This window comes from Perissodus microlepis, chromosome 20 (assembly GCF_051167445.1).
Source record: "Perissodus microlepis isolate ML-2025 ecotype Zambia chromosome 20, ASM5116744v1, whole genome shotgun sequence".
NCBI classification, from domain to species: Eukaryota; Metazoa; Chordata; class Actinopteri; order Cichliformes; family Cichlidae; genus Perissodus; species Perissodus microlepis.
In genome coordinates this window covers 23,215,030-23,227,207 of record NC_140480.1, presented here as the reverse complement: position 1 = coordinate 23,227,207, position 12,178 = coordinate 23,215,030, and the positions used below count along the sequence as shown (strand labels likewise).

General features: G+C 41.5%; 3 protein-coding genes across 3 annotated transcripts in view; 2 read left to right on the top strand and 1 right to left on the bottom strand.

Moving 5' to 3' along the window:
• ift122 (intraflagellar transport 122 homolog (Chlamydomonas)) overlaps positions 1 to 5,086 on the top strand; it is a 28,798-nt gene extending 23,712 nt beyond the window's left edge. The window contains exons 21-29 of the mRNA XM_084915905.1: positions 394 to 534; positions 636 to 733; positions 1,661 to 1,761; positions 2,829 to 2,994; positions 3,076 to 3,193; positions 3,292 to 3,420; positions 3,987 to 4,063; positions 4,179 to 4,343; positions 4,481 to 5,086. Coding sequence (XP_084772031.1) covers positions 394 to 534; positions 636 to 733; positions 1,661 to 1,761; positions 2,829 to 2,994; positions 3,076 to 3,193; positions 3,292 to 3,420; positions 3,987 to 4,063; positions 4,179 to 4,343; positions 4,481 to 4,567 — 1,082 coding nt within the window. The 3' untranslated portion in view covers positions 4,568 to 5,086. The remainder of the gene's footprint in view (positions 1 to 393; positions 535 to 635; positions 734 to 1,660; positions 1,762 to 2,828; positions 2,995 to 3,075; positions 3,194 to 3,291; positions 3,421 to 3,986; positions 4,064 to 4,178; positions 4,344 to 4,480) is intronic.
• Positions 5,087 to 5,182: 96 nt separating this feature from the next.
• exorh (extra-ocular rhodopsin) lies at positions 5,183 to 10,466 on the top strand. The gene is made up of 5 exons (XM_084915930.1): positions 5,183 to 6,144; positions 6,395 to 6,563; positions 6,744 to 6,909; positions 8,579 to 8,818; positions 9,657 to 10,466. Exons 1-5 carry the CDS (start codon positions 5,784 to 5,786, stop codon positions 9,774 to 9,776), a joined length of 1,056 nt encoding a protein of 351 aa, XP_084772056.1. The 5' UTR covers positions 5,183 to 5,783; the 3' UTR covers positions 9,777 to 10,466.
• A 206-nt stretch (positions 10,467 to 10,672) lies between these two features.
• Positions 10,673 to 12,178, bottom strand: part of plxnd1 (plexin D1) — a 73,025-nt gene continuing 71,519 nt past the window's right edge. The window contains exon 36 of the mRNA XM_084915894.1: positions 10,673 to 11,699. Coding sequence (XP_084772020.1) covers positions 11,583 to 11,699 — 117 coding nt within the window. The 3' untranslated portion in view covers positions 10,673 to 11,582. The remainder of the gene's footprint in view (positions 11,700 to 12,178) is intronic.

Genomic DNA, 12,178 nt, shown 5'->3' with positions numbered 1-12,178 from the left:
CACACTTAGACTCAATCCAGATCTTTTATCTGCTTATTTTGTCCTGGAATAACAAGGGAAATGTCTCACTTCGCTGTGAAACTGCAATTCATTTTGACCCTCTGAAAATGGTTGAATATGTATAAAAATGGTTTTAACTCTTAAACAGGTAACACTGTTTTTATTAAAGCTGAAATTTTGCACTTCAGTCACATCTTGATTGTTTGATTTAAATCTACTGCGGTGGTGTCCACAGGCTCAATTACAAAAAGTGTGTCATTGTCTAAATGGACTTAATTGCATGTGTCCCCAAACATAAAATAACAATTATGCTTTAAATTGTTTCTGTAAATTCAGCATTACCTCAAGAGCAGCCAGTCTGTATTTTACCACTTTTCTGCTTTTATTTTTCAGCATTTCACAAGGCTGGACTTCAGAATGAGGCCGTGAAAGTCTTAGAGCAGCTCACCCAGAATGCAGTAGTGGAGAACAGGTTCAACGATGCAGGGTACTATTACTGGATGCTGTCTATGCAGTGTCTAGATATTGCCAAAGGTAAGATGCACAGGTATCTTGAGAGCAACCAGCCATAACTCATTTTTACTGAAATGCTTAATGCATTTTTTTTTCTTTTCACCCCTGTCTGTCTGAATCAGAAAGTGAAGAACAGAGGGGAGAAATGCTGAAGAAGTTTGAACGTTTTCAGCATCTCGCTGAGCTCTACCACGTGTATCGCTCAATCCAGCGATACACGGTAAGAATACTATACACCTTAAGTCAAGACAACTGTGAATCGGTGTTTAAGTAACAAGGACGACTTTTTCTTTTTGGCTGTCAGATTGTGCGTACTTGGAAACAATACCTACTATGTAGTTAGATAGGTAGTTTAGGTACAAAGTTCCTTCTGCATTTTCTCACTTTTCTAACAGTCCACTGTGATTTCTGCCTACTTTTGAATCAACTTTTATACTCAAATTCATCCAGACTGCTGTGTATTTGACAAAATTAGGTCTGGCTCTGCAAGATTATGTCAATCCAAGAGAGTCGGGGTTTAAAGAGAAATTAAAATATTCATAGAGGGTGTTGGGCAGGGGACAAAAGAGAGAATTAAAGGCAGTCAGGTTGCAGTTTATTGAAGGGAAATATCAGCTTGAAGGAACCTCCATTATTAGATTCTTGAAACCTCCCTGACCTCTATTACCATCAGTCCTCTTTTCCGAGCCTGCAGCTCTAACTTACTTTCAAACGAGCGGTTCTGGCTTATGAGCCCTGTATGGGTGACCTGGCCTGTGTCAGCGTTCTCAGTTTGTTGTTTCAGCTTTTTGCTCTGCTATGGTCACACCCCTGCAACAGAGAGGCATCGCTGTGATCCAGGCCAGAGCAGGAAGCCTCTATATCTCATTTTAACTCTCCCAGACAGGCACTATAGATTTGAACTATCAACTATAGGGATAAAGGGCTGTTAGTGATTTTGTTTTTTTAAGAAAATGCATCTTTTCCTTCAGGGTACTTTGAGAAGGAATGAGGCACTTTGAGTGGTTAGGCTGCTTTTAGATCAGGTTAAAAGATGACGGGGAAAAAAAGTTGGAAATGGAGCTTTTAAAACTTTTATCTGAGATTTCTAACACTTTGTGACCCCTTAAACTTACATGTGTATATTTTTAACTGTCTTTATCTGTAGGATGAGCCCTTCAGTTCTCACATGCCAGACACGCTCTTCAACATCTGCAGATTCCTCCTGAACAACCTCACAAAGGACATACCACCAGGCATCTCTAAAGTGTATCCTAACATTTCAGAAAATGGACTTAACGTAGTGTTAGATCTCAGCAAATATTTAGAAAATGGAGCATTATGGGGGCCTCTTAATGTGGAAAACTCTCTGCGACAGATAGATACCATTCTAAAATCACGACTGGCAGAGGCAGTGAAGATAGAGCGGTGGAAAATAGATAGATGTAGGGAGAAATCAGGAGAGTTGGCGCCACTCCGGAAACCAAAGTGCTGCTGAGAGAAAGAAAAGGGGTGTTGATGGGGAGGAGGAGCCGATGCCGGCAAGAAACACATTTTCTGTTATCTAAACAAGTGCTTTGATTGCTGAACTTTGTGCAAAAGTATGCATACAAAAACACACTGAACAATAGGTTTTAATTTGAACAAATACACACATACACGGTCGCGTACACCCACAGCCACATGGGCAAATCTATGTAGGCACACATCGGACTCTGGAATGAGGAAGGAAAGCGCAGCCTTGGAAGAGGAAATCAGGCCGAGCAGCTGCAATCCTCTGTGGCCAAGCTGAAATGTTCCAAAAACTTTGAACTTGGATTTATAGTCTCAGCAAATTGCATTCAACTTGGTTCAACACTTAAAACACTGCACGCACACACACAAAATTGCACTTAAACAGCTCCACAATAGGACGTGCACTGATCAAGAGTCACAAAACTGGGTGTGTAGGAGGAGAATCAAGAGCGGATGGGTAGAGGGGCAAGAACAGAAACAATGTTGAGTTTTAGGTGATGGAGAAGTGCCTTTGTAGTGCTGTTGCAGCTGCAACTCATTGACCTCTGGTTGCCACTCTCAGAGCTCCTCTAGTAACAATATGTTTCTGTATAAATACAAATAAGCAACTCGTCCTCAATTAAAACACAAAAAACCCCTACAAACAAACTAATTTATTACTTTCTGGGCATGCAGTCAGTGTTGCTGGCTTAGCGCAGCTGATGTTCTGCTAATGTAACACAAGTATAAATACGCCCACAATATTTGGAATAAGATATCTACAAAGCAGTAATTCTGTGCCAAATCTTCCCCAGGTTTATTTTTCCTTGACCTGATTATAGAAACACTTTATATGCGCTGGCCAAGCAGAGCCGACAGCTTGGTGCATATAAGCTTGCAAGGTACGCATACGAGAAGCTGCAGGAGCTGCACATTCCCTCACGCTTCCAAGAGTCTATAGAGCTGGGCTGCCTCACCATTCGTTCCAAACCTTTCCACGACAAAGAGGTGTGTGTGTATGTGATGTTTTTGAAATTTTAGAGCTGTGACCTTTATCATATTTGTTAAACCCACCTGTGTTTGCTGCAGGATCTGATTGAGGGCATGATGTGCTACCGCTGCTCCACCAACAACCCCCTGCTGAACAACCAGGGGAGTGTGTGCATTAACTGCAGGCAGCCTTTCATCTACTGCGCCTCGTCATATGGTCACTGACACTCATACACACCGTGCGCAGTATATGCCACCAAGGAATCTGCTTGTTTTATTAGATTTTTTTTAAATGTCGCATGTGATTTTGTACAGATGTGCTGCCGCTGGTCCAGTTCTACCTGGAGGAAGACATCTCTGATGAGGATGCTCTGTCTCTTATTGATCTAGAAGTTCCTCACACAGATCAGAGGGCTGCACGATGGCAGGATATAGACAATGGTGGTATCCTTTGATCATCAGTTATATGTTGATATATAGACAAACAAGGGTTATTAATGTGTTATAAAAGAACTACTGAGCCTTTACTGTGCCGCAAGTCTGTGTTCATGCTGTAACACAGTGCACATCTCAAAATGAAGCACGTGGCTCTCCTCTGCCTTGTGACAGTTCTAAGAAGCTGTTTAGTCTGCGCTGGCCTTGATTCTGTACTTGTGGGTAAGCTGTCAGAACTAAGTCATCTTAGCTCTCGAGCTAATAGGGTTACTGAGGCTCTCCTGTCTCATCTTAATGACACTAACCCTCTGAGAGCCGTAGCCACAGCCCTAGTGCAGGGATTAACCTGCATTAGCCAGCAGACACTCAAGGGCACTGAGGTATGCTGTGTTCTTCCAGAGCCGTGAAGTGACTGACAGCCACAGCTAATTTTGAACACTTTGCCTCTTAGAAAAGTCTCTCGGGGATAATTTTGTAAGGGGTTTTCCTGCTCTGCAAACATAATTACTGAAGATATACGCGACACAAAATGTGTGCATCGCCTTGGTTATATGTTCTCAAATAAACACAATAAGATCTCCAATCTTTGAGGATGGATGAGGGTTTGGACGATGAAGAGGAAGATCCATTTACAGCCAAAATGAGCTTTGAGGTAATAAGAAAAAGGACAAAATAGATGAGGTGATTAATATTCTGCCAAATGGGCAAGCCAGCTGGACAGGGTGAAAGGACGGAGTCTATAATGGTTCATTTTTGTGTATAAACAGCAGGGGGGCTCAAACTTTGTCCCAGTCAAGGTGAGTCGTCCTGTGCTGCGCGCCATGAGCAGGAGGGACGTGCTGATCAAACGCTGGCCCAGGCCGCTCAAATGGGAATACTTCCGCTCCCTGCTGCCTGAAGTCAGCATTACCATGTGTCCTACCTGCTTCAAGGTACGGCGTTTATAATGCATTCAGCTAGCAGAACCCAGTGTTAACCACCTGGTCTCCTCTTTGACGAACAAAGTTTTTGAATTATTTCTTTATTTTCCTGTCAAGTTGCTCACACTCTCGTGCTGTGTTTATTGCAGATGTTTCACAGTGAAGATTATGAGCTTCTGGTGCTTCAGCATAACTGCTGCCCATACTGTCGGAGGCCCATCGACGAACCAAACTGACGGTGAACTGAAAGTGGAGCACCTAATTTATACATTTTTGTCTTCTGATTACATTTTCTTTAAAACTGTGCGGTACGTTTGGCGGGTGTACATTATAGGAGCAGCTCTTTGTTATCCAAGGTTGAATGGCTGAAGTAATACCTAGAGTGTTTGTGTGTCGGTCATTACAGAGTGTAAGAAAAGTGCACCATCAGCCAATAAAGCCTGGATTATTAGGATCAGATTACCCCGGGCCAGTCATGATTACATCATTCACTCTGTAAATGTACAGTGTAAACATATAAATAGAAAACTTTTTTTTTTTTTGGATATAATACAAAATGTGTTTGTTATGTAGAGAATTTTCCTACTCACAACAATGAGATAATATTCTACCATCAAGTCTACAGCTTTATGCACTACAGCTGCACTGTACGTTTGATAACAATACAAGATCATTTGTTATTAAGTCACAAGAATTTGATTTTTATATGCTTGCAAATATCCTTTGAATAAATTGTATATTGGCAATTTGTAAAACTGCGAGTTTTCTTAATCCTTCAAAGACAATAGCTGCCCCTCTTGATTTGTGTTTGTGTCTCTCAGATTCTAATTGCAGTTCACTCAAGGCTATGAGTTGAGCTCTGCATTATGCATTGGTTAGGGATTAGGCTTTTACAGATGCAAATAAGTTGGACCGCTCAAGAAATTTCATTTATAGTTGGTCTACTCTGCACGGTTCAGATCACAGACAGTTTCCTTCCCTTTCCCTCCTACTCTCTCATCTCATTCTGATGCAGCACTGATGCGCATGACAGTAATGATGGGGTTTGGATAACCATGGCTGTTACCTCTCACCTTGAAATTGCTTAACATACTGCATATCTATTTCTGGAGTTTTCTCCATTGTGTGTGTATCTGTGTGTGCGTCTGTGAGAGAGAGAGAGGGACTCTCACATTGTGTGTCTTAATTCCATCTTTCCTAACACTTCACTCTTTGCAAGTCCCTAATCCGACCAGCCTGTTTAAAAGGTGCCGCACCTCCTCAGGGGGCTGCAGAGAACACCTTACTTCTACAAGAGCCGTTCCACCGTCCATCCTTTCTCCCTCATTTCCACTTCAACTACACCAAAAGACTCCCTCATAGTAGTTTATTCTAAAAAGAGAGAGAGAGGCACAGATTGTTTCATCCACTTTTAAGGTCTTAGAAGAAGAAAAGGCATCAACACCTGCAGCCATGAATGGCACAGAAGGACCCAACTTCTATGTACCCATGTCTAACAAGACTGGGGTGGTGCGCAGCCCATTTGAGTACCCCCAGTACTACCTGGCTGAGCCCTGGAAGTACTCTCTTCTTGCAGCGTACATGCTGTTCCTCATCATTTCTTCCTTCCCCATTAACTTTCTCACCCTCTACGTCACTGTCAAGCACAAAAAGCTGAGGACCCCGCTGAACTACGTTCTGCTCAACCTGGCGGTGGCCGACCTCTTTATGGTAGTTGGGGGCTTCATGGTCACGCTCTACACGGCCCTGCATGGATATTTCGTCTTAGGTGTCAGCGGCTGCAATATTGAAGGATTCTTTGCCACATTAGGAGGTAAGAGTCAGAATTGTGTAAACTGTGTTTTCTGTGTGGATTTAGAACAAAACAAGTCACACTTTAAATTTGCTATTGTTTTTGGGTCACTCTCATAGGTTTGAATGTATTAAGTCATTCATTTTCATAGGAAATTAGTTTGTCTAATTACTTAAACTTGAATCTAATATACTGCTTTTATTATTTCATGTTTAATGTCAGTAGAGATGCTGTACTTAAACTTCCATACATGCTTTCTTTCATGTTTCAGGAGAGATTGCTCTCTGGTCTCTGGTGGTTTTGGCTATTGAGCGCTATATTGTGGTCTGTAAGCCGATGACCAACTTCCGGTTTGGAGAAAAACATGCCATGGCTGGCCTGGGTTTCACATGGGTCATGGCCCTGACCTGTGCTGCTCCCCCTCTCTTTGGATGGTCCCGGTACAGTTTGTTTCTGTGTCTACACTCTGTTTGATTAATATTCTGAGGACCATTTTCCCAGTAAAACAGTTTTATAGTTATGTTTTTAAAACCTGCAAACTAGTGTAAATCACACATGCGGCACAAATACTCTGTGTAATGGTGCTGGCGGAAGTCTTTGAGTTATTGTGTGTTGTGCAGGTATATCCCAGAGGGAATGCAGTGTTCCTGTGGGATTGACTACTACACTCCCAAGCCTGAGATCAACAACACCTCGTTCGTCATCTATATGTTTGTCCTCCACTTCTGTATCCCCCTGTTCATCATCTTCTTCTGCTACACTAGCCTCCTCTGCACTGTGCGAGCGGTAGGAATGCCACTGCCAAAGCAATATTAATAGCAAAGACTTGATATATTGTTTAGCCCTGTAGAAAAATTCCACTTTATTATGTTTTTTGATTTTTTTTTTCACCTTGCTCCCTTTCACAAGGGGTACTGCACATCACAGAGTCTCTGGAGATGTAAGGGATTTAGGGGCTCAAGGACACTTCAGGAGGGCAGATCCCTGCCAACATGGCAGCTTACACCCAGGTCCTCTGGCTAAAGGGCAGTCTGCCTGCTCACTGTGTCGTCCTGATGCCTTTATTAATAATAGAATAAGAGCATTTATAATGTATAAGTGATTATACACAATTATAATGCAGATTTTCATTTAAATTGGCTATAATCAGCATTCTTTAGTACATCTGTCAAATGGTAGTTTAAACATGTGGAAACAGATTAAAATAGGTTGCTTATAACCTACAGAGAATTTTTTTTATCTGAATCTGCAGCTCCTCCCAGCTTTGGGGAGATTTAGAGGGAGTTTCAGGGAGACTGTTTTTGGCTGCGTGACCCAGCTTTAATGATCTGGTACACTCTTACTGCTCTCATAGCCTCTCGTGTGTGTTTTTTGATAAGGATGCACCAACTGCAAAATACTAGGCCAATGTTTAATATAATGCTTTGGCTGACAGCTTATACCAAGTCTAGATTATGATAATTTATTGCACTGATTGGCCTACTGCAGTCAACACAATGTCAACTTTGTGTCAATATATCAACGTTTTTAGCAAAAAACCCAAAACCCAGCATCACCTCCTACACACTACAAATACACTTTATTTGTTATTAGCTGCTAAACAAAAAAGAGAATCAAGCATCTAACGGGGAAGATATGTATAGTTAGTGTAGTGAGAGACAGTCTCTCCTAAAATCTAATCATTCAACATTCGTGTGAAATATGAGCAGGTCTTTACATATGTTAAATTACATTAGCCTGATGTGAGCCTGAGGTAAGTTTTCATGCCTAAAATAAGTCACTGTTTGTATTTTTGAAACTATCTTACAGCAGACGAAGTTAAAGATAAATTTAAAACCATTACGATTTCTCCATTGAAACCTACAGCTTAAGCATGTGCTGCTTGTAGCTAGTCAGACCAAGAACAGACCTAAAATAAAAACTGATAATGGACTTACGTTCTGCTCAGCACCAAACAGTACAAATACAATAAATAAAATGCATTACAATGCTAATGCCTAGCTAACTCTTAACCTCCACACTAGCTATGCCAAAAAGTCTTGTTCTGAATAACGTATTCAACCTTTGCTGCCCCCATGTGGACAAAAAAAAATTTGTGCACGTTCACAAGTCACGGGCATGAATTCTCATCTGTTTTTGGAGGGAGTACTTGTCTCATGTCAGTGAGAGATCGGTAGAGCTAAGACAAAACTTGAAGTTATTATTTCAAAATTTGAATATTTGAAATAATGCTGCAAAATTCTGACTGGCAGGAAAAAAGAAATCGCTTCAGTGGTGGAAACGGGCTTCCATAGGATAATGCGTTTGTTTTTTCCACAACATAAAAAACACAACTAAATAAACAGTGTTAGTCATCTCGGTGGTCTAATCAGTTTTGTTCAGCAGTCGTGATGGGCTCAAGCCTTTTGTTTACATTCGGATTAGAGGTTTAAGTTAACCTGAATCTGTCTGTCAGGCTGCAGCTCAGCAGCAGGAGTCTGAAACCACCCAGAGGGCAGAGAAAGAAGTGACTCGCATGGTCATTGTCATGGTGATCTCCTTTTTGGTATGCTGGGTGCCCTATGCCAGCGTGGCTTGGTACATCTTTGCCAATCAGGGAACTGAGTTTGGGCCAGTATTCATGACTGCTCCCGCCTTCTTCGCCAAGAGTGCCGCTCTGTACAACCCAGTCATCTACATCCTGCTAAACAGACAGGTATGACGTACAAGAGTATTTTCATGAACGCATTTTCACTTTGACACAGTTTTGCAGGAAATTGTGTGGGCTTCATGTGTCTGACAGCTGTGGTTACTTTTCAGAAAAGCGCTTTACATAGTAAATTTTAGCTTATATAGTAACAAATTTCCTGTTCCCAGCAATTGGGGTTGTGTGTTTTTTTTCAGATGTGTGTGTGATTCTACCAGATTTGCCCATTTTCAAATGATTTGGTTTAATTGTCTAGTAGTGTTTCCATTTCTTTATCCTTCATTTCATTGCTCACTTCAGGTTAACAAATCGTTAACTTGGAAACTACAGGGGTACACTAATGTAATCTCTACTTTGACTAGTAAATCTAAATTTAAGAACATTTCTCTAATAGTTAATTCGTTTTTTTCTAATTAACTATGGCCCAAAATAAAAAAATAAAGTAAAATAAAAAATATTCAAATGAGCAGATAATGACCTGTAATTGTCTTTTCTTTCATTTTTAACCTTTATTTCATAATTTAAGCCATAAGTGCTGTTTTTATAGGTTTCTTTGATTTAAGCATTTTTTGTCATATAAAGGCTGAGATGTATTGTTGCCTGTGTTGTTGCACAAATTGCACTTTTTTTTTCTTTTGAAACCTCAATGATTAAATTTGTAGTTACACTTAAATTTAAATTATTTACACTTAAACAGTTTGCAGGTGTCTTTTTATAGGCAATAGTTTTTCTGATCTGGCTCACTAAAAATCAAATTGAGCTGTATGTGGCCTCGCGATGTAAAATGAGTTTGACAACCCGTGAAGGCATCATAACTCTGATTGTGATTTGTTTTTGTGACCTCCAGTTCAGAAACTGCATGATCACCACGGTGTGCTGTGGAAAGAACCCATTTGGAGAAGATGAGGCCGCCGTCTCCAAAACTCAGACTTCATCCGTCTCTTCAAGCCAGGTGGCCCCCGCTTGACCTGTGCTCCCTTTCTCACCCTCTTCTGTCCCATCTGTGCCTGCCTCAGATGGGGACCCACCACCGCCAAGCAGCACTACCTTCAATCAGCCAATCCTCTTGACTTACCTCTCCTTTTGTCTTCTCTGCAGTGTCGCCACTGCACCTTTAAGCGGGACTGACGCATTTAAAAACCTGCATGTGTGTTTTTAATCCATTTAATTATGGAGGGTTCAGCTGGTCTCACAGATTTTAACCTGGCATCCAAAGGGGTGACCACTTGGTGGTCATCCAACTGAGCACCATATGAGCTCTCCACTTTCCAAAAACACACAAACTGGGTAAAAATCCAACTGTAAGTAATTATCACAGCTAATTATGTATCCAAAAACGTGCTTTAAACAGTCAATTATATGAGTGGAATTACTCTGTTTAGATGAGTTTTTAAGCTCTACTCTTGTCTCTCTAACTCTATTCTAGTTGCCGTGTTGATCAAGCTGAGAAGGTTAGCTTCTTGGTATTGTCTGAGATGATTAGTGTAAAGAAATATGGACCTCCTGCAAGAGTCTGTACATGTGTGAGTTGGATGTTTATGTATGCGAATGTCAGAATGCTAGTGTGTGAATTAAGGTGAAACAGGAATATTACTGTAATGGCTAGGATTTGTGGCAGTTGTTCTGTGTCCTGCAATAAAAACAAAAGCTAAATGTCTGCACGATCCCCCCTGCCCTTTACTCGTTTTCTTCATGAGAACATTTACAAGGATTTCTGAGAAGTTCCAGATGCTAGCTTGTGGGCTTTTAGGTGGCAGACCAAATCATAATGGTTTTCAAATGTTAAAATTCACTGTGGCGCTGTAATGCATTTAGAAGTGAACCACTCTGAGAATTAGTATAATAAATGCCATTACTAGACACTTTAAAATCCTAAATACTGTAATTTATTTCACAAACTCTGACAAGTCATTTGGCATCACAAATACAGTCTCTCCTCTGATTATATTGAGCTCACTTTTTTTTTCTTAAATGTAAATTTCCCTCTTTTAAATTTGATCAGAATCCAACATGATTACCATTCATTGACAAGCACACAGATCAACACTTATATACTGATGCAGCTCTTCCCAGTGAACTACATTACATTTGATTTCATAAATTTCAGTCATTTATATTCGTCGCCCCACTCCTCCGCAACCCGTCATCAACCTGCGAAGCACATTGGGACATATTGTTGAAAGCACCAATGAAAGTCCAACGCCCATCTTCACCAATCACACCTGAGAACGTTGCAGGCTTTAGGAGATGAGAGGAGTTTATCATGGTCCTACTAATCCTGATGAACAGGCCACTTGAAAGCATTATAACACATCTATAAATATTGCTATGGACATTATATTACAGTACAGTGCATCATTGGCTTGTTCCCTTCAGAAAAGGGTTCAGTGCGTTAAGGTTGCCACCAGGGCGAACTGTAGGTCCCAGTAACTGTAAAGACATCCCAAAAACCCCCATCTCTGAGCTCCCACACATTCCCTCTAAAGCGTAGTAGAGTCCAGTCGGAACTGCGTCTGTTTCATGGATTAATATTTGGGAAAATTTCTTAGCATCCCCACGAGAAAGGAGGGATACTTTGCAAATGTATGATGCTTAACAGGCAGGTTTGAATCCTTTGCTCTGCCGCTTTCCATCCTGGTAACAGTTTGCTTGAAGAATAATAACACTTAAGACGGATAACTCCTGTGACCGACATTCCCAAGTAACCATGTAAGTGGGAGAAAGGCAGTTGGCAGCAGGAGGAAGAGATTGTGAGCAGAAGATATTGGCAGGTTCAGGCTTCACTGCAGCACTCATAGATGTTGTCCTCCACAAGGGCAATGACCTGCTCAAACTTGTGGTGCAGCTGAGTGCGACGTGCAGTGGGGTTCGACTCCAGAGCGTTCACCACCTGACCGAGGGAGATAGAAAAGAAACACACAACAAAGGAGACTTTCAGTGGCTGTCGAGCATTCATGCATCTATCTATCTGGAGAGATTTAGAGAACCAGCCAGACATAGAAAGTCGAACAAGTGAAAGAGAGAGGCAGCAGAGGAACAAGTGAAGTACTTCAGCCTCTTCTGTTGCCTTCATGCATGCCTCCACACCACAAAAGCGTTCGCTCTTCACATATTTACAAAACCCACATCTGCTCTGTTTTTCATGCCCAATAGTTGTCACCGTGTCAGTGGGATTTATGGGCTCTTAGCGGCAGTGTGCTACCAGGCAGAGCGAACTGAGCTGGGGCGACAGAATAGGCAATCAGGGGCCATTCAAAGAGCTCCCTGAATCAGAGTCTAAGCCCATGGCCCACGTCAGTACAGTAGCTTGACAGAGGAAAGCAGCTAAACGGTATTATCATGAGGGTGCTCCATTAAAGCACAGTCACC